The sequence below is a fragment of the Carcharodon carcharias genome, chromosome 3 (assembly GCF_017639515.1).
Source record: "Carcharodon carcharias isolate sCarCar2 chromosome 3, sCarCar2.pri, whole genome shotgun sequence".
NCBI classification, from domain to species: domain Eukaryota; kingdom Metazoa; phylum Chordata; class Chondrichthyes; order Lamniformes; family Lamnidae; genus Carcharodon; species Carcharodon carcharias.
The window spans coordinates 39,291,333-39,309,887 of record NC_054469.1 but is presented as its reverse complement, the minus strand read 5'-3'; the positions used below and the strand labels follow the sequence as shown (position 1 = coordinate 39,309,887).

The following is an 18,555-nucleotide window of genomic DNA, read 5'->3' as shown; positions in this document are numbered from 1 at the left end:
GCTCATGTTCAGAAACCTGGTGGGGAAATGTGAAAACAAACAGGAAGCTCAGCTTTGACTCATATTCATAGACTATGCTGAAGCTTCTGTAACTGTCCAGTATGATGCTGTATGGAAGACACTAATAGACGTTGATGTACCCAAACATCCCGTGTGGCTGATACAAGAACATAAAAGAAATGGTTCAGGAGTAATCAGAGTTGGTGATGGGCATACAAACCAGTTCCTGTTCGAGAAAGGAGTCAAGCAGGGGTGCCTTCTGTCACCCATGCTGTTAATGCTGTGGGAGAGAAGATAATGAGGATGGTGAGGGAAGAATTAGCAGAGAGGTATGGCTTGTATATTGAATCTCAGGTATGCAGGCAACACCACACACGCAGCCAGAACAGAGGAAGAGCTATAGGCTATGGCAGGCCCAGCCAAAAAGGCACAGTGAGTCTTCTCAACTGAACATAAATGAGGCAAAGACCACATTGTGGTTTTAAATTGCAATGGAAAAGTAAAGATCAGAAGCACTGAGATAGAGGCCGTCAACAAATTCAAATACCTAGGCTCAATGGTAAACAGAAAAGTTACATCCAAGTATGAAATCCAGGCTAGATTAGCTACAGCAAGAGGTGTGACCAGTCACTTAAGTAGCTTCTGGATGTCTGAAAGCATTAGCATGAAGCTGGAAAAACACCTAGTACAGTCACTTGTGGGGAGTGTTGCATTCTATACATGTGACAATTAAACTCTGAAGAAAGGATGAGAGGAGGATAACAGCTTTTGAAATGTGGATATGGTGGAGGATGCTCAGAATCAACTAGATGGGCAGAAAGACAAATAAGTGGGTTAGATTAAGCACTAAGGCTATGATGGCAACGAATGAATGAACGATACATTAAACTATAATGATTTGAAACAGGATTACTTTCTGTTCTGCCACAGTGGGCATATACAAACAGAACACATTTGACTGTTGGGGAAGTTCCCATTTGTCTGTTAGCAGTAAGATTCTAGCCAAGGTACTCTTCAATTGCCTTCTCACCAGCATTGTAGACAATCTTTTTCAGGAGGTGTAGGAAAAAAGCAGCACAGAGATGCACACCAACATGATTTTTGTTGCATATCATCAAAAAGAAATGAAAATACTTCCACAAAAATGATTCATGGCGCCTCATTCTCCTTTCCTCGCCTAGTCACAGTTTCTGCTGATTTTACACTGTGAGTTACAAGAGAACAGGAGAACCCCTGTGGAAATTTATTGAGGATTGTTCCATTTTTTCTGATTGCTTTAAAGCACGTAGGCAGGGGTCAGAATCTAACCTCATCAGTAAGTGTCTAATTGATAAACAGGAGATCCATCTTGGAGCATAAGGGTGAATTTTATGAGGAAAAGCTCCCAGCCTGAAACCTCACTCCACAGGAGAATGAATCAGAAACTAGGGCCAGGTTTTTCAAGTGGGGTCCATTGCAGGCAAAACAGAAAATTTGGCAAACCAAAATGTCCATCGCCTCTCGGCGGGAATTTCTAACCAGGGTGTTGCAATCAATATGTCACCATTTGTGGTGCTTCCAATTTTATGTTGGGTAGTTTTAAAGCCTTGAGATTCAAGAGCTATGTGAATTGGACCCATTGACTGCCCCAGATGATTTTTCAATCCCAGCAAGCAAGGCTCCATGTCAAAAGATTTGTCTTACAACAGTGCTGAAAGGAAACCAAAGTCACTGAATTGATTGCCACACTCAAACCTTTGACTTTTCATTGTTCCAATGCTTCTCTTAAGCAAACTTAAACCTGACTTGCACTGCGGGTTAGATGATGGTCTTTCTTTTCTGGAAGTTGGATTCCAAACCAATCCAGACTGATGAAAGATTCCTCTGCCTGATAGCTAGAGATGGTTTGTGTGGAGTGGGCCTCAAGCCAGCACAAAACTGCCATTAATTGATTACTCAATGGGCCTTAAATATAGCTTGAGCAAGAGAGAAATGACAGAAACCAATACGGAAAATGATGGCCTGGCAAGCATCTGTGAAAAGAGCAACAGAGTTAATGGGCCGAACTGTCCCATGGGCTTTGGGAAGCTCAGCATGGGGGTCTCGAGTCTGCGGCACGGCTCAGCAATCTTCTGGATTTCAGCCTCCTATTTGGCCGCTTCTGAGTTCATGCTCCAGTTAAGGAGCAGCAGGTTATCAATGCTGCAGGGGAGCGACAGCTCTGGATCTTTGGCAGCCACACTGGGAGATGTGGGCACTGCTGAGGCAGGTCAGGAATCAAAAGGGCACCTCAACATGGAAGCACCATTGCTGGCCGAAGAAATTCACATGGAAGCCAGCAGATCCCCCAGGAACTCCCCCCACCCTATGGATCAGGATTGGCCGCCATTGCTGCCTTTCATGTTTGAGCACCTGTCAATGGACATGGAGCCTATTTACAATCTATATCAATGATTTGGATGAAGGGACTGAGTGTATGGTAGTGAAATTTGCCAATGACACCAAGATAGGTAGAAAAGTAAATTGCCAAGAGGAGGTAAAGAGTCTGCAAAGGGAAATAGACAGGTTAAGTGAGCCGGCAAAAATTTCATGGGAGTATAAAGTGGGAAAATGTGAACATGTCCACTTTGGCATGAAGAATAGAAAAGCAGCATCATACTATTTAAATGGAGAGAGGTTGAAAATCTTTGTGGTACAGACCGATCTGGGTATCCTGGTACACGAATCAAAAATGTTACTATGCAAGTACAGCAAGTTATTAGGAAGGCAAATGGAATGTTGGCATTTATTGCAAGGGGAATGGAATATAAAAGTAGAGATGTTTTACTGCAGCTTTACAGAACATTGGTGAAACCACATCTGGAATACTGTGTAAGATATAATTACGTTAGAAGCAGTTGAGAGAAGGTTCACTCGAGTCATTCCTGGGATTGAGGGGCTTATCCTATGAAGAAAGGTTGAACAGGTTGGGCCTATACACATCAGAGTTTCGAAGAATGAGAGGTGATCATTTTGAAACACATAAGATCCTGAGGGGACTGGATAGGGTACCGGGAGGATGTTTCTACTTGTGGGAGAGACCAGAGCTAGGGGACAAAGTTTAAGACTAAGAGGTCGCCCATTTAAGACAGAGATGGGGAGAATTTTTTTCTCTCAGATGGTCATTAGTCAGTGGATTTCTCTTCCCAGAAAGCAGAGTTAGACAGATTTTTGATAGGCAATGGCATCAAGTGTTACGGCGGGCAGAGGGGAAAGTGGAGTTGAGACCACACAAAATCTTATTGAATGGAGGAGCAGGCTCGAAGGGCTGATTGACATGCTGTTCCTAAGTCCTAAGTTCCTATGAACCTAAGGCTCCAGTGGTTCCCCAGCCGGCTGCAGAGGCCAACTCCAGTGAGTGAGGGCCTGAGCATGAGATGGAGAACGAGGGACGGCCACTCCACTGGGAAAGCAGCAAAATTGCCCCTAATTAGGATCTCAATCGCCTTAATTGGCTACCTGCCTCCATTGTGCAGACCTGCTCCAGGCAATTCCCCCAGTGGCAGAAATGTATTAGGGAGCCATAGCTTTTCCAGTACCCTCAACACCCCCCCACCCCCTCACCTTCCACCTCCAGCCTTGTTTCCACAGGGCTGGGTAAATCTAGCCCAATGTTTCAGACCCATGACTTTCCGTTAGAGCTCATTTTACACCCTGCCCATATTGCCTGAGAATGAATTCAGCAGGAAAATAAATTAAGCAGGGTGCAAAGCGAATTGCTAATTTCCTGTTACCCATTTTTCATGGCTGCCTAACTCAAGAGAAGTTTACTTTGCACCTGGTCGAAAAATAAAGCTTACACCAGAATGTTGTTCAGCTTTCTTTCCTTTAACAAGTGGATTCAACTAAAATGGAAATAAGCAAATTAGTCACTGCAGGAATAAAAAACATGGTAACTCAGCATGTTTGTTCTTTTAAGTACTCCAACATCAGAACAAAATAGTCCCAGAATTTGCAATTTAACCTGTCTGCTTGGAGTCAAATTGAATATGTAGCTGTAAAAACCAATTCAATCCTTCCACCAAACTGGAGGGTTAGCTTTGATTTTAAATAGATTTGGTACTTTTCTAAGCATACAGATTGGAACTGCCAAAATGGAAGCCTTTCCACACTACGAAAGGTGATAAATAGAAAATGCTTAATGGGTTAACATGCAAGTGGTATTTTTTGACTGAGTAATTCAGAATAGATGGAGATTCATTGCTCTCCTTAGGTTTCGCCTACTGCCGAGTTGAGCTCAGAAGAAATTACATTAACCATGAACTGATTTTGCTATTCACATCAACAGGATTTATGAGTAGCTGAAAAATCAGCTCTTTAATGGTTCCTTCACAGCAGCAATGGAAACAAAAGCCTCTACTGGATCTTTTAAACTGTGAAAAAGTTATAATGACAACAGAGTCTGGCGAGTTTTTCAGCTTCTGTGACACCTATGCCGTTTTGTCATGTCTGAGGGTTGCTTTTTCAAATATCCAAATAGATGTCTCATAGAATTATAGAACGATACAGCACTGAATGAAGCCATTTTGTCCATCCTAGCTGTGCCATTTCTTTGAAAGAGTTATCCAAATAATCCCAATCCCCTGTCTTTTCCCTGTAACCTTTCAGAATGGTTCAATGTACGACACCAGGCAGCATACACACAGGCTTCCTTTTAAACCACGATCATTATAACCAGCCTTTTAAGGCTTTAAATAAACAAAACAGCAAGAACATGTTTGGAACAGCAGCAACAAAGGTTAAATACCTGGAAAGGAAAATGAGTGACAAGCCTGATATTTTTAAAACATTTTGATTAAGTAAGATTTTTTCTTTCTGTTATGGTGTTCAGAGAAGGTGCTTTATTTCATTAATCTCACCAATGAAAGCAGATAGAAGCGTGATCTAACACTGTGCACTCTTAAGAAGTGCTGAAAAGGTTTGAATTTTCTGCACTGATAGTCAGTCCATCTCATCAATGTGACATTGTCCTCTTTGTATCAGCAACCCTTTCAATAGAACCTATAAGGGATAATACCTATCTCTGTCTGGCTCCCGTGTTGCATCGAGAAATGTAATACCATCCTTAATCTAGATAAAAATAATCAACATTAAAAGAAGACTAAATTAAGTTTTCAGAGAATTCAGATTTCAGAAACCATCTCATGCTGCAGTTATATCACAGATATTATATGAAAGCTGCAAAAGGGACTTTTGCTGATCTATGTATTAACATTAAACCAAGTATGCTCAAGAAGTTCGACACCATCCAGGACAAAGCATCCCGCTTGATTGGCACCCAATCCACCACCCTAAACATTCACTCTCTCCACCACCGACAAATAAGCAGCAGTGTGTACCATCTCTACAAGGTGCACTGCAGCAACTCACCATGGCTCTTTTGACTTCACCTTCCAAAGCCACGACCTCTGCCTCCTAGAAGGACAAGAGCAGCAAATGCATGGGAACACCACTACCTTCAAGTACCCCTCCAAGCCACATACCAACCTGATTTGGAACTAAACCGCTGTTCCTTCACAAAAACAAAAATACCTGGAAAAACTCAGCAGGTCTGGCAGCATCTGTGGAGAGGAACACAGTTAACATTTCGAGTCCTAATGATCCTTCAACAGAATTAAGTAAAAATAGAAGAGAGATAAAATATAAGCTGGTTTAAGGGGGGGTGGGACAGGTAGAGCTGGATAAGAGGGCCAGTGATAGGTGGAGATAACCAAAAGATGTCACAGACAAAAGGACAAAGAAGTGTTGAAGATGGTGATATTATCTAAGGAATGTGCTAATTAAGGGTAGAAAGCAGGACAAGCAAGGTACAGATAACCCTAATGGGGGTGGGATGGGGTGAAGGAATCAAAAAAGGCTAAAAGGTAGAGATAAAACAATGGATGGAAATACATTTAAAAATAATGGAAGTAGGTGGGTAAAGAAAAATCTATATAAATTATTGGAAAAAAAGGGGGGGGAATTGGAAAGGGGGTGGGGATGGAGGAGAGAATTCATGATCTAAAATTGTTGAACTCAGTATTTAGTCCGGAAGGCTGTAAAGTGCCTAATCGGAAGATGAGGTGGTGTTCCTCCAGTTTGCATTGAGCTTCACTGGAACAATGCAGCAAGCCAAGGACAGACATGTGGGCATGAGAGCAGGGTGGAGTGTTGAAATGGCAAGCGACAGGGAGGTCTGGGTCATGCTTGTGGACAGACCAAAGGTGTTCTGCAAAGCGGTCACCCAGTCTGCGTTTGGTCTCTCCAGTGTAGAGGAAACTGCATTGGGAGCAACGAATGCAGTAGACTAAATTGAGGGAAGTGCGAGTGAAATGCTGCTTCACTTGAAAGGAGTGTTTGGGCCTTTGGACGGTGAGGAGAGGGGAAATAAAGGGGCAGGTGTTACACCTTCTGCGGTTGCATGGGAATGTGCCGTGGGAGGGGGGTTGAGGTGCAGGGGGTGATGGAGGAGTGGACCAGGGTGCCCTGGAGGGAACGATCTCTGCGGAATGCCGCCGGGGGGGTGAATAGAAGATGTGTGTGGTGGTGGCATCATGCTGGAGTTGGCGGAGGATGATCCTTTGAATGCGGAGGCTGGTGGGGTGATAAGTGAGGACAAGGGAGATTCTATCATGTTTCTGGGAGGGAGAAGAAGGTGTGAGGGCAGATGCGCGGGAGATGGGCCAGACACGGTTGAGGGCCCTGTCAATCACCATGGGTGGAAAACCTCAGTTAAGGAAGAAGGAGGACATGTCAGAGGAACTGTTTTTGAAGGTAGCATCATCAGAACAGATACGACGGAGGCGAAGGAACTGAGAGAAAGGGATGGAGTCCTTACAGGAAGCGGGGTGTGAGGAGCTGTAGTCGAGGTAGCTGTGGGAGTCGGTAGGCTTGTAAAGGATATTGGTGGACAGTCTATCACCAGAAATTGAGACAGAGAGGTCAAGGAAGGGAAGGGACGTGTCAGAGATGGACCATGTGAAAATGATGGAGGGGTGGAGATTGGAAGCAAAATTTAAAAATTTTTCCAGGTCCAGACGAGAGCATGAAGCAGCACCGAAGTAATCATCGATGTACCAGAGAAAGAGTTGTGGGAGGGGGCCGGAGTAGGACTGGAACAAGGAATGTTCCACATACCCATAAAGAGTCAGGCATAGCTGGGGCCCATGTGGGTACCCATAGCCACACCTTTTATTTGGAGGAAGTGAGAGGAATTTAAGGAGAAATTGTTCAGTGTGAGAACAAGTTCAGCCAAACGGAGGAGTGTAGTGGTGGATGGGGATTGTTCAGGCCTCTGTTCGAGGAAGAAGCGAAGAGCCATCAGACTATCCCGGTGGGGGATGGAGGTGTAGAGGGAATGGATGTCCATGGTTAGGGCCAGGGAACTGGAAATTTTTGATATGATGTAGGGTGTCAGAGGAATCACAGAGAGAATGGAGTCAAGATAGCAAGAAATGAGTTCCGTGGGGCAGGAACAGGCTGACACGATCTGTCTGCCGGGACAGTCCTGTTTGTGGATTTTGGATAGGAGGTAGAAGCGGGCCGTCTGAGGTTGGGAGACTATCAGGTTGGACGCTGTGGATGGAAGATCCCCAGAGGAGATAAGGTCAGTAGCAGTCCTGGAAACAATGGCTTGATGTTCAGTGGTGGGGTCATGGTCCAAGGGGAGGTAGGAGGAAGTGTCTGCGAGTTGACGCTCAGCCTCTGTGAGGTAGAGGTCAGTGCGCCAGACAACATCAGCACCACCCTTGTCAGCGGGTTTGATGACAATGTCAGGGTTAGACCTGAGAGAACGGAGTGCAGCAAGTTTTGAGAGAGACAGGTTAGAGTGGGTGAGAAGAGCAGAGAAATTGAGACGACTAATGTCACGCCAACATTTCTCAATGAAAAGATCAAGAGAAGGTAAGAATCCAGAGGGAGGGGTCCAGGTGGAGGAAGAATATTGGAGGTGGGTAAAAGGATCCGTTGAATGGGGAGAAGCCTCCTGCCCAAAGAAGTGAGCACGGAGACGAAGGTGGCAGAAGAAGAGTTCAACATCGTGCCGAGCCCGAAATTCATTGAGATTCATTGAAACAGTTTCTCTGACATGTCCTCCTTCTTCCTTAACCGAGGTTTTCCACCCACAGTGGTTGACAGGGCCCTCAACCGTGTCTAGCCCATCTCCCACACATCCGCCCTCACACCTTCCTCTCCCTCCCAGAAACATGATAGAATCCCCCTTGTCCTCACTTATCACCCCACCAGCCTCCGCATTCAAAGGATCATCCTCCGTCATTTCCGCCAACTCCAGCTTGATGCCACCATCAAACACATCTTCCCCCCCGGCGGCATTCTGCAGGGATCGTTCCCTCTGGGACACCCTGGTCCACTCCTCCATCACCCCCACACTTCAACCCCCCCTCCCACGGCACATTCCCATGCAACCACAGAAGGTGTAACATCTGCCCCCTTACTTCCCCTCTCCTCACCGTCCAAAGGCCCAAACACTCCTTTCAAGTGAAGCAGCATTTCACTTGCACTTCCCTCAATTTAGTCTACTGCATTTGTTGCTCCCAATGCAGTTTCCTCTACATTGGAGAGACCAAACGCAGACTGGGTGACCGCTTTGCAGAACATCTTTCGTCTGTCCACAAGCATGACCCAGACCTCCCTGTCGCTTGCCATTTCAACACACCACCCTGCTCTCATGCCCAAATGTCAGTCATTGGCTTGTTGCATTGTTCCAATGAAGCTCAACACAAACTGGAGGAACACCACCTCATCTTCTGACTAGGCACTTTACAGCCTTCCGGACTAAATACTGAGTTCAACAATTTTAGATCATGACCTCTCTCCTCCATCCCCCCACCCCCTATCCAATTCCGCACCCCCTTTTTTTTCCAATAATTTATATAGATTTTTCTTTACCCACCTACTTCCATTATTTTTAAATGTATTTCCATCCATTGTTTTATCTCTACCTTTTAGCCTTTTTTTGATTCCTTCACCCCACCCCATCCCCACTAGGGCTATCTGTACTTTGCTTGTCCTGCTTTCTACCTTTAATTAGCACATTCCTTAGATAATATCACCACCTTCAACACCTCTTTGTCCTTTTGTCTGTGACATCTTTTGGTTATCTCCACCTATCACTGGCCCTCTATCCAGCTCTGCTTGTCTCACCACGCCCCCCCCCCCCACCCCCAAACCAGCTTATATTTCACCTCTCTTCTAGTTTTACTTAGTTCTGTTGAAGCGTCATTCGGACTCAAAACGTTAACTGTGTTCCTCTCCGCAGATGCTGCCAGACCTGCTGAGTTTTTCTAGGTATTTTTGTTTTTGCTTTGGATTTCCAGCATCCGCAGTTTTTTGCTTTTATCGCTGTTCCTTCACTGTTGCTGATCAAAATCCTGGAACTCCCTCCCTAACAGCACTGTGGGTGTATCTACATCACAGGGTCTGCAGCGGTTCAAGAAGGCAGCTCACCACCACCTTCTCAAGGGCAATTACGGATGGGCAATAAATGTTGGTCTAGCCAGCAATGCTCACACCCCATGAACAATTTTTAAAAAAAAAATTAAAAGATAAAGATGCTTCAGCAGACTACCATGGAAAACTAATTAAAATTTCATTTTAAAATTCAAGAAGGTCATTTTATAGTAGTTAAAGTTACTCTAAGGTCAATGTGCAGCTGTGTCTTGTGGTCTCATTCCCAAAGTTGTATCATATACCTATGCCAGTTTGACTCCAGTTATATGCCACATTTTCCATTGCTGTGAAGCCAATTTCTGCTTCATAATAATGCTAAGTATGTGACTTACCTGCTCCAGAAGTAGGACTGCATTACTTTTACTATTGGTTTCCACTGGAATCCTGTCCATCCTGTTTGCAGAGATGTCACTTGGTCAAATTGAGAGAGTTTCCTTTCATCTGCAGAGAGAGCTGGTGGCATAGTGGTGTTGTCACTGGACTAATAATATTCCAGAGGCCCAGGGTAATGAATCCCACCATGGCAGATGGTGAAATTTGAATTTAATAAAAATCTGGAATTAGAAGTCTAATGATGGCCACAAAATGATTGTTGTAAAAACCCATCTGCTTCACTAATGTCCTTTAGGGAAAAGAAACCTGCTATGCTTCCCTGGTCTGGCCTACATGTGACTCCAGACCCACAGCAATGTGGATCGCTCTTAAATGCCCTCTGAACAAGGGCAGTTAGGAATGGGCAATAAATGCTGCCTGAGCCTGTGACAGCCATGTCCCATGAATTTTAAAAAATTCTGTCCCAGAAAATGTTAAAGCTTGAGTTTATACCGTGTCTTATGTGACTTCAGGATGCCCCAAGCACCTTACAGCTAATGATAGTTGATGTTGTAAAGTAAGATGTGTGGCTACCCATTTGCGCACAGCAGGCTGTCTCAAATAGCAATGTGACAATGACCAGATAATCTGACTTTTGTGATGTTGATTGGGTGATAACTATTGGCCCAGACAACTCCCCTACTCTTTCACCGCACCCCTCCCCACCCCCCCCCCACACCACCGCCTTAAACCAGCATATATTTCACCCCCTTCTAATATTCAATCAGTTCTGTCGAAGGGTCATGAGGACTCGAAATGTCAACTCTTTTCTTCTCCACCGATGCTGCCAGACCTGCTGAGTTTTTCCAGATAATTCTGTTTTTGTTTTGGATTTCCAGCATCCGCAGTTTTTTGTTTTTATCCCCTACTCTTCTGGTTATATCATGACCTCAGGATGCCCCAAAGTGCTTTACAGCCAATATATTGCTTTTGAAGCCTAGTTACTGTTGTGATGTAGAGAGTAGTCAGTGCCTGATAAACTGCACACCATCTTTGAGTGAGAACCTTCAGTGGAGGAGGGGAGAAAACAACAAAGAAAAGACATCTTTTGAAAAAATATGTCTTTATTGACCTCAGTAAACCTCAGTTCTGCAATAGAGATTTTTCTTGGACACAAGTGGCTGTTAAATGGAGCAGAGAAAAGCTACAGTTATTTGCAAAGGATTAAATCAGCAAGAGGCAGAGCAAGAATTAACCAAAGATTGGAGAAACTGGATTATGTTTCTTGTAAACTAGCAACTTGCTGTTCTTCAGGCAAGCTAATACAAAACGTAATTAGACACCGGTTGGAATTTTCCTGTGCCAATTTGTGTATAATCAATGCAGCAAATTCAAAGATGGCATTTGTTATCACTGCAGCTTAGTTCCATGAAGTATCGCACTAATACTTCAACTTAGCAACTATCTAGGCTTTAAAATGAACTTGGCCTGGACCAACCTTATCCATGTAAATTAGTTGAATTGGTGTGAATTGCTTCGTGAAAATACATTAAAATCTGGAAACAAAATTAATTTTGGTTTTCAAGGGGAAAGAGAAAAATTACATTGTGGGCCATCATCCATTTTGAAAATCGGGTGCAGGAAATCCAGTCCTTGGCTCTCACTTTCCTTAATATTTTGGTTTATGCCTTTTAAGCAGCGTAAGCTGGAGAAGCGATTTGTGAAAATTAAAGGGTTAAAAAGAAAATATAAGTAGGATTATTTTAAAATTAATAACAGGCTGCAGATAAATGCAGTTACAACTACTCTACAAGCCACACGTTACACATACAAAGACATTATTTCCAAACTCGGCAAAGATTATTACACAAATTGTAAGGGAAACAATTTAGATAACCCCTGCTTGCTGAGAACTGAATGCAGTTTGCTAATGGGGAATTCATTAAATGAATGTACTGATCTAATCTCTTTCTGTTTTCAAAAGTAAACAGCCAGATGACTGGGAACGATCAATTTTCGTTCATCAGAAGGAGGGAGGCTACAAGCTGAAAGAGAGCATCTTTTTCCATCTATATATCAGTACACCTCCATGTGGAGACGCACGCCTGAACTCTCACCGAGAAGCAAGGGCTGAATGTAAGTGTAAATATGGCTTATCAGTGCAGGATGTCCACAGTCATTGTGCATTTCGGAAACAAGCATAAGTCTTCTACTAAACATGCACGGTTCTAGAGTTTTACAATATTCCATTACATAGTTACCAACTGCAGACTTTTGGAGCAAGCAGTCAGATTTTCGGCCCTGTGTCTTGGGCAGAAGATCAAATGCTTACAAATATATGATATTTTAAAATCCGCACACAATGCATTGCGGGTTCACTCCTGCTCATATGCTGAAACATCTTGCATGCAGTGAAGTAACTCGCATTGTATTGAAGGAAGATTTAGGGAGCGCTTCAGAATCTGTCTGCTCCAACACAGAAATGCTGACTATGAAAAGAATACCAGCAATAACAACTTGCATTTATATATAAAGCAAGCATTTCTATAGAACATTTCATATCCTCAAGCCAAAGCAGTGTGCAGCCAATGAAGTACTTTTGAATACAGTTAAAGAAGAAACTCCTCCATTTATATACCTCCTTTCATAATATCAGGGCGTTCCAAAGCACTTTACAAAAAAATGAAGTACTTTTAAAATGTAGTTACTGTTGTAAAGTAGGATGCATGGCAACCAATTTGCACACAACCTGCTCCCATAAACAGTAATGTGATAATGACCAGATAATCAGTTTTTGTTTTTGTGATGTTGATTGAGAAATAAATATTGACCAGGTGAACTCCATTACTCTTCTTCCAAGGGATAAAGAAAGACTACTGGTTAAATAAGTATGTTTCACAACCTCAAAGCGCTTTACAACAGCCAGTATAGTGCTTTTGAAGTGTAGTCACTGTTGTAATGTAGGAAATGTGGCAGTCAATTTACACACAGCAAGATTCCGCAAACAGCAATGAGATAATCTGTTTTAGTGATTTTGGTTATGGGATGAATATTGACCTGGACACTGGGAACAATTCCCACTGCTCTTCCTCAAATAGCGCCATAGAACCTTAAACGTCTGCCTGACCGACTGTGCTTTGGTTTAACATCTCTGAAATACCACACTTCCAAAAGTGCAATGCTCCATCAGTGCTGCACTGGAGTGTCAGCCTCAGTATGTGCTCAAGTCCCTGGAGTGGGATGTTGCAAAGTATTTGACTCAAATATGGGGAATCATAGTTCATGCTGTGTTGAAAGGGTATTCTTTACATGTGCTGGTTCAAGGGATATCACTATTCACTCTCTCACTTACTTCATTGTACACATTCCATCCATGGGACCACTCAACACCCACACATGCCAGGCTTACTTATCATTTGGCCTGGCAGGCATCCCATTTACACTCTCTCCATCTCTATTCATGCAGGACAAGCTGGCACACAACAACAGAGAGAGGTCACTTATCGGTGGAGGAATGCCTGAAATCAAGGCTCTTCATGGACTTTGAAAACAGGGCCATCCAGATGGCTGGTGAGGATCTGGACTGTTCCTATGCTGACGGTGTGGCCAGCGGTGCTCAATCAAGTGAAGATCCATCAGACAACCATGCTGTGAGTGATGTGTCCTGTTTCACAGGCCACTGCTATGCACTAAATATCTCTCTTTGCTTTCACAGGCACATATGGGAAACTGCCAAGAGAGTCCATGACCCAGGCCCTCCAGCCAAGCCTCAAGGGAAGTTCAGAAGAGGAATCCACTGAAACCCTCCCTGAAGACTGTTCACAGCGCTCACTCACACCCTCCACCAGCGCAGAGACACACGCCTCAGTGGGACCTGGCTTTGGAATAGCCTTGGGATGAGAATCTGGTCGACACGTTGCACTTTCTGATCCACAGGCAGCAGCAGGGACTTCCCAGGTCCCCAGCACTCGGAGGACTACTGGAGGCCAGAAATTTGCTGAGCCTGATTCAGCTGATGAGCCTCTAGACTCGGTCATGTCACAGTTCCTGGAGCTGCAAAGGCAAGCTTGGGAACATCAGGAAGTGATATCCACTGCATTCCTCAGATTGCAAGGCACGATGGAGGAGACTATGTGCCTTAAGGCTGAGGTAATAGCGCTGGCATGCCAATGCACAGAGGTCAACATTGTAGGATGGCAGCCTCCATGGAGACCTTGTTCCGGGACATTTGTCCTGCACTGCTGCATGGGCTGAGCTCCATCATCAACACCATAGTTGGCCTCCAAAGGTGTGTACATGACAAAGGATGTGGGGCAGCCCAATTTCACTCCATCTACCCCTTCTTCTCAATGAGGTGCCCTCAGGAACCAAAAAAAGCAGGAGGATCAGCAGGTATACCCCCGGAGCCATCCATCCAGGTGACTCTGTGAGTGTCCAGCCCATCCGAATCCACTCTTCCTGTGACCCCAGCAGCTCTAGCTCCACAGGCTGAGCAGGGAGCCACTGCCACACAACCGGACCCCAAAAGCAGGCCAGGGCCATCCAAGCCTTGGCGCTCCAGAGGACGTCTGCCAAGGTCATCACAGACAGTGTGTCACAGTCTGCAGGCTGCCTCCATCTCCACTGTGGATGTCGGGGGAGCATCAAGACATAGCAAGAGGGTTAGGAAGGTTAAGTAACTCTTTCGAGTACAAACATGTTTCCATCTGTTTTCAGATGAAGTTACACTGTTTCATAGTTTGCCATTGTGAGATTTGAACTCTTGATAATCTTTTAAATGAAAACCAAATCAACAAAATTGGGAAAAATCAGGCACAGCCCCTAATTCAGGTCAGCTGTAAAACCAAGAACAAAGTTTTAAAGGAAACTTACAAACTTTAAATCAAAATGTGATTAAAGGGGTCAACAAAACACCCCAGTCCCCGCGGTGCCCACCGAGCACGGAAGGCCTCGAGAGTGCCAGCAGACACCGCGTGCTCCTTCTCCAGGGACGTCCGGCAGCAAACGTAGCCGCGGAAGAGGGACAAACAATCGGGCGGGACTCCCCCGTCGATCGCCCGCTGCCTGGACCTGTTAATGGCCAACTTGGCCAGGCCCAGGAGCAGGTTCACGAGGAGGTCCTCCTCCTTCCCGACCCCCTTCCGCACCGGGTGCCCATAGATCAGGAGCGTGGGGCTGAAGTGCAAACAAAACATCAATAAAAGGTTTTTCAAATAACTAAAAAGGGAGTGCAGCCTACAACACCCTATGTATACATGGTTAACACGTTTCCATCTGTTTTTAGATGAAGTTACATTGTTTCATAGTTTGCCATTGTGAGATTTGAACTCTTGATCTTGGGGTTACAAACCCAGTACCATAACCACTTGGCTATTTAGGCCAAGCATTAAGAAAATGTAACTCTTTCGAGTACAAACATGTTTCCATCTGTTTATTCAGATGAAGTTACATTGTTTCATAGTTTGCCATTGTGAGATTTGAACTCTTGATAATCTTTTAAATGAAAACCAAATCAACAAAATTGGGATAAATCAGGCACAGCCCCTAATTCAGGTCAGCTGTAAAACCAAGAACAAAGTTTAAAGGAAACTTACAAACTTTAAATCAAAATGTGATTAAAGGGGTCAACAAAACACCCCAGTCCCCGCGGTGCCCACCGAGCACGGAAGGCCTCGAGAGTGCCAGCAGACACCGCGTGCTCCTTCTCCAGGGACATCCGGCAGCGAACATAGCCGCGGAAGAGGGACAAACAATCGGGCGGGACTCCCCCGTCGATCGCCCGCTGCCTGGACCTGTTAATGGCCAACTTGGCCAGGCCCAGGAGCAGGTTCACGAGGAGGTCCTCCTCCTTCCCGACCCCCTTCCGCACCGGGTGCCCATAGATCAGGAGCGTGGGGCTGAAGTGCAAACAAAACATCAATAAAAGGTTTTTCAAATAACTAAAAAGGGAGTGCAGCCTACAACACCCTATGTATACATGGTCCACGGACTCCACAAGACCGCAAAAAGGGCATGTGTCCTGAGAGTCCGTGAACCTATGCATCCTCTTATTATAAGGGACTGCTGCATGCAACACCCTCCAACCCAGGTCCTCGATAGAAAGGGGGAGGACACCTCCGTAGAGGGCCTCCCATCGAGGGCCTCCGCCGCCGGACGGCAACAAGGCACGCCAGGGCGTGTCCGGTCGACGGACAAGGGCGAGAAAATGGAAGGTGTGCAGCAGCAGTCCATACAAAAAGCCCCTCTTTGCTGTGCCAAAAGGCACAGAGGGCATGTCCCCGAGGCGGCTCATATTGCGGGGCACCAGCACCCGAGGGAGGGTTCGGGGCTTGGGGCCAATGTGGAATTCCGTCCGAACAGGGGAACGCTCAGACGGAAGACCACCGCGCACCTGGGCCGCCTCAAGACCCAAAATAACGTCGGGTCCGAGCACGACCGTTCTCAGGTCTTGGATGGCATCGGCTGCGACCTGGACACTCACAGACGCGCGTCGCGCCAACTCCTGCGGGAGCATCCAGCCCAGTCCTCCGCCACCCAGCACGTCCCCGATCCTGGTCACCCCTGCGGCCACAGCCCTCCTCTCCGCCAACCACTGAAAAGGACGGAGGGGCGGATTCCTGAGCAGCGGCTCTCTGACGATAGCCGCTACTCCTGACGGGGGAGAGCTGCGTCGCGAGGCGACCACTTTCCAGACTTTGATCAGGTCCTGGTAAAAGACGGGCAATGCCTGCAAGGAGCCACCGAGGCCCAGCTGTTCTATAAACAGGAGCTGCACGTCATAATTCAGGCCGTGCACCTGACGGAAGAAATACGTCATCAGGGCACACCATCTAGGAGGAGGCTCAACGTAGAGGTATCGCTGCAGGGTCTGAAGGCGGAAAGGAAATAAAGTGCATTAGTGAACCAGATGGGTTTTTACAACAATCAGTAATGGTTTCATGGTCATCATTAGACTTTTAATTCCAGATTTTTTTTTTTTTTACTCAATTCAAATTTCACTATATGCTATGGTGGGATTTGAACCCAGGTCTGCAGAGCTTTACCCTGGGTTTCTGGAATACTAGCCTAGTGAAAATACCACTATGCTATCACCTCCCCATTAAATGATCTTAGGGTTACAAACCCAGTACCATAACCACTTGGCTATTTAGGCCAAGCATTAAGAAAATGTAACTCTTTCGAGTACAAACATGTTTCCATCTGTTTATTCAGATGAAGTTACATTGTTTCATAGTTTGCCATTGTGAGATTTGAACTCTTGATCTTGGGATTACAAACCCAGTACCATAACCACTTGGCTATTTAGGCCAAGCTAGGAAGGTTAAGTAGTTGCACAGCCTGGGCACAAGTGTTAATCACTTATAGATAAGGTTCACTATTGTAAATAAACTCTCAATAATGTCTTCACCGCCCGCGGCTCCTTGTTCTGATGAGCAGTGTTGGTGTCACTCAGATGTGGACTGTCTCAGTCCAGGGCCTCTTCCCTGTGCTCCGTGCAACCTTCTGACCACAGTGATGGTCCAGCCTCACACTCCCTGGAAACATTAGTGATGCCTGCACCTTGATGGTGCTTGTCATTGCTGCCAGAATGTCGTGGGCAGGCATCACTGAGTTCTGTCATTCTTTCTGTGTGCTCTTCAGTATCTGTGCTCCTGAATGGGTCAGGTTCTGAAGGCAGACAAAGAATCAGATGCTTTTAAAGTTTCATGGCTGCATCTCTATGATATGACCCTGATCACAGAGTGCAAGTGAGCTACCCTCAACCAGACCAGAGTCAAACATTCTCAGAGGCTATGTGAAGATCTATGGAGTGTCCTCACTGCATGTTGTCATCATCCTCCTACAATCGAGTGACTATTAGGGCCTCCACATGCGTTTGCATGACAGGAGCATTATCACAGAGGGTACGTGTGCTGCTATAAGCTAGATGGAGTCAAACATTCATAGATGTAATGTGAGGAACTATGGTGACTTCTCACTGCATGTCGTCATCGTCCTCCACAAATCGAGCAGCTTCCCAAGCATGCCTGCCTCATCTGACCAGTGTGAGGGCCTCATCCCCGTCATCGTTGCCTTCGAGGACCTCCTCACCCTCATCACCGTCAACGTTCTCCTCATCAGAAGAGAGCTCTAGCTCCTGCATCTCCTCCTCAGCCAGCTCCTCTCCCTGTTATAGCGCCAGGGTGTAAAGGGCGCAGCAGGTGATGACGATGTGTGACACCCTCTGTGAACTGTATTGCAGGGCTCCAGCAGACCGGTCCAGGCACTGGAACCTCATTTTCACCATTCCGATGGTTTGTTCCACAAGTTGCGAGTTGCAGCATGAGCCTCGTTACACCTTCACTCTGCTGCAGTCTGAGGCCACCACACGGGTGTCATCAGCCGCATCCTCTGTGGGTATCCCTTGTCCCCAAGGAGTCATCCCTGCAGCTTCTGTGGACCCTGGAGGAGCTCAGGGATCTGTGACCGACTGAGAATGTAGTAGTCGTAAACACTCACTGGAGCAGAGCTACAAGATGCATTTGTGGTGGTTGCACACCAGCTACACATTGAGTGAATGGAAGCCCTTGCAGTTGACATAATTGACCACTTGTTGCCACAAAGATCTGAACGCCACATGAGTGCAGTCGATGGCACCCTGCACCTGTGGGAAACCCGGGACCTGGGCAAAACCAATTGCTCTTGCATCCAGGCTGACCTGGCCCCGGGCGAAATGCACAAAATTGTGTGCCCTCGAGAATATGGCATCCATGACCTCATGGATGCATTTGTGAATGG

General features: G+C 45.8%; 1 protein-coding gene across 1 annotated transcript in view; it reads left to right on the top strand.

Annotated features, from left to right (window-relative positions):
- The window catches only part of adarb2 (adenosine deaminase RNA specific B2 (inactive)), a 383,590-nt gene that overhangs the window by 263,170 nt on the left and 101,865 nt on the right, over positions 1 to 18,555 (top strand). Inside the window, exon 6 of the mRNA XM_041183928.1 lies at positions 11,762 to 11,913. Within this exon, the coding sequence (XP_041039862.1) occupies positions 11,762 to 11,913 (152 nt within the window). The remainder of the gene's footprint in view (positions 1 to 11,761; positions 11,914 to 18,555) is intronic.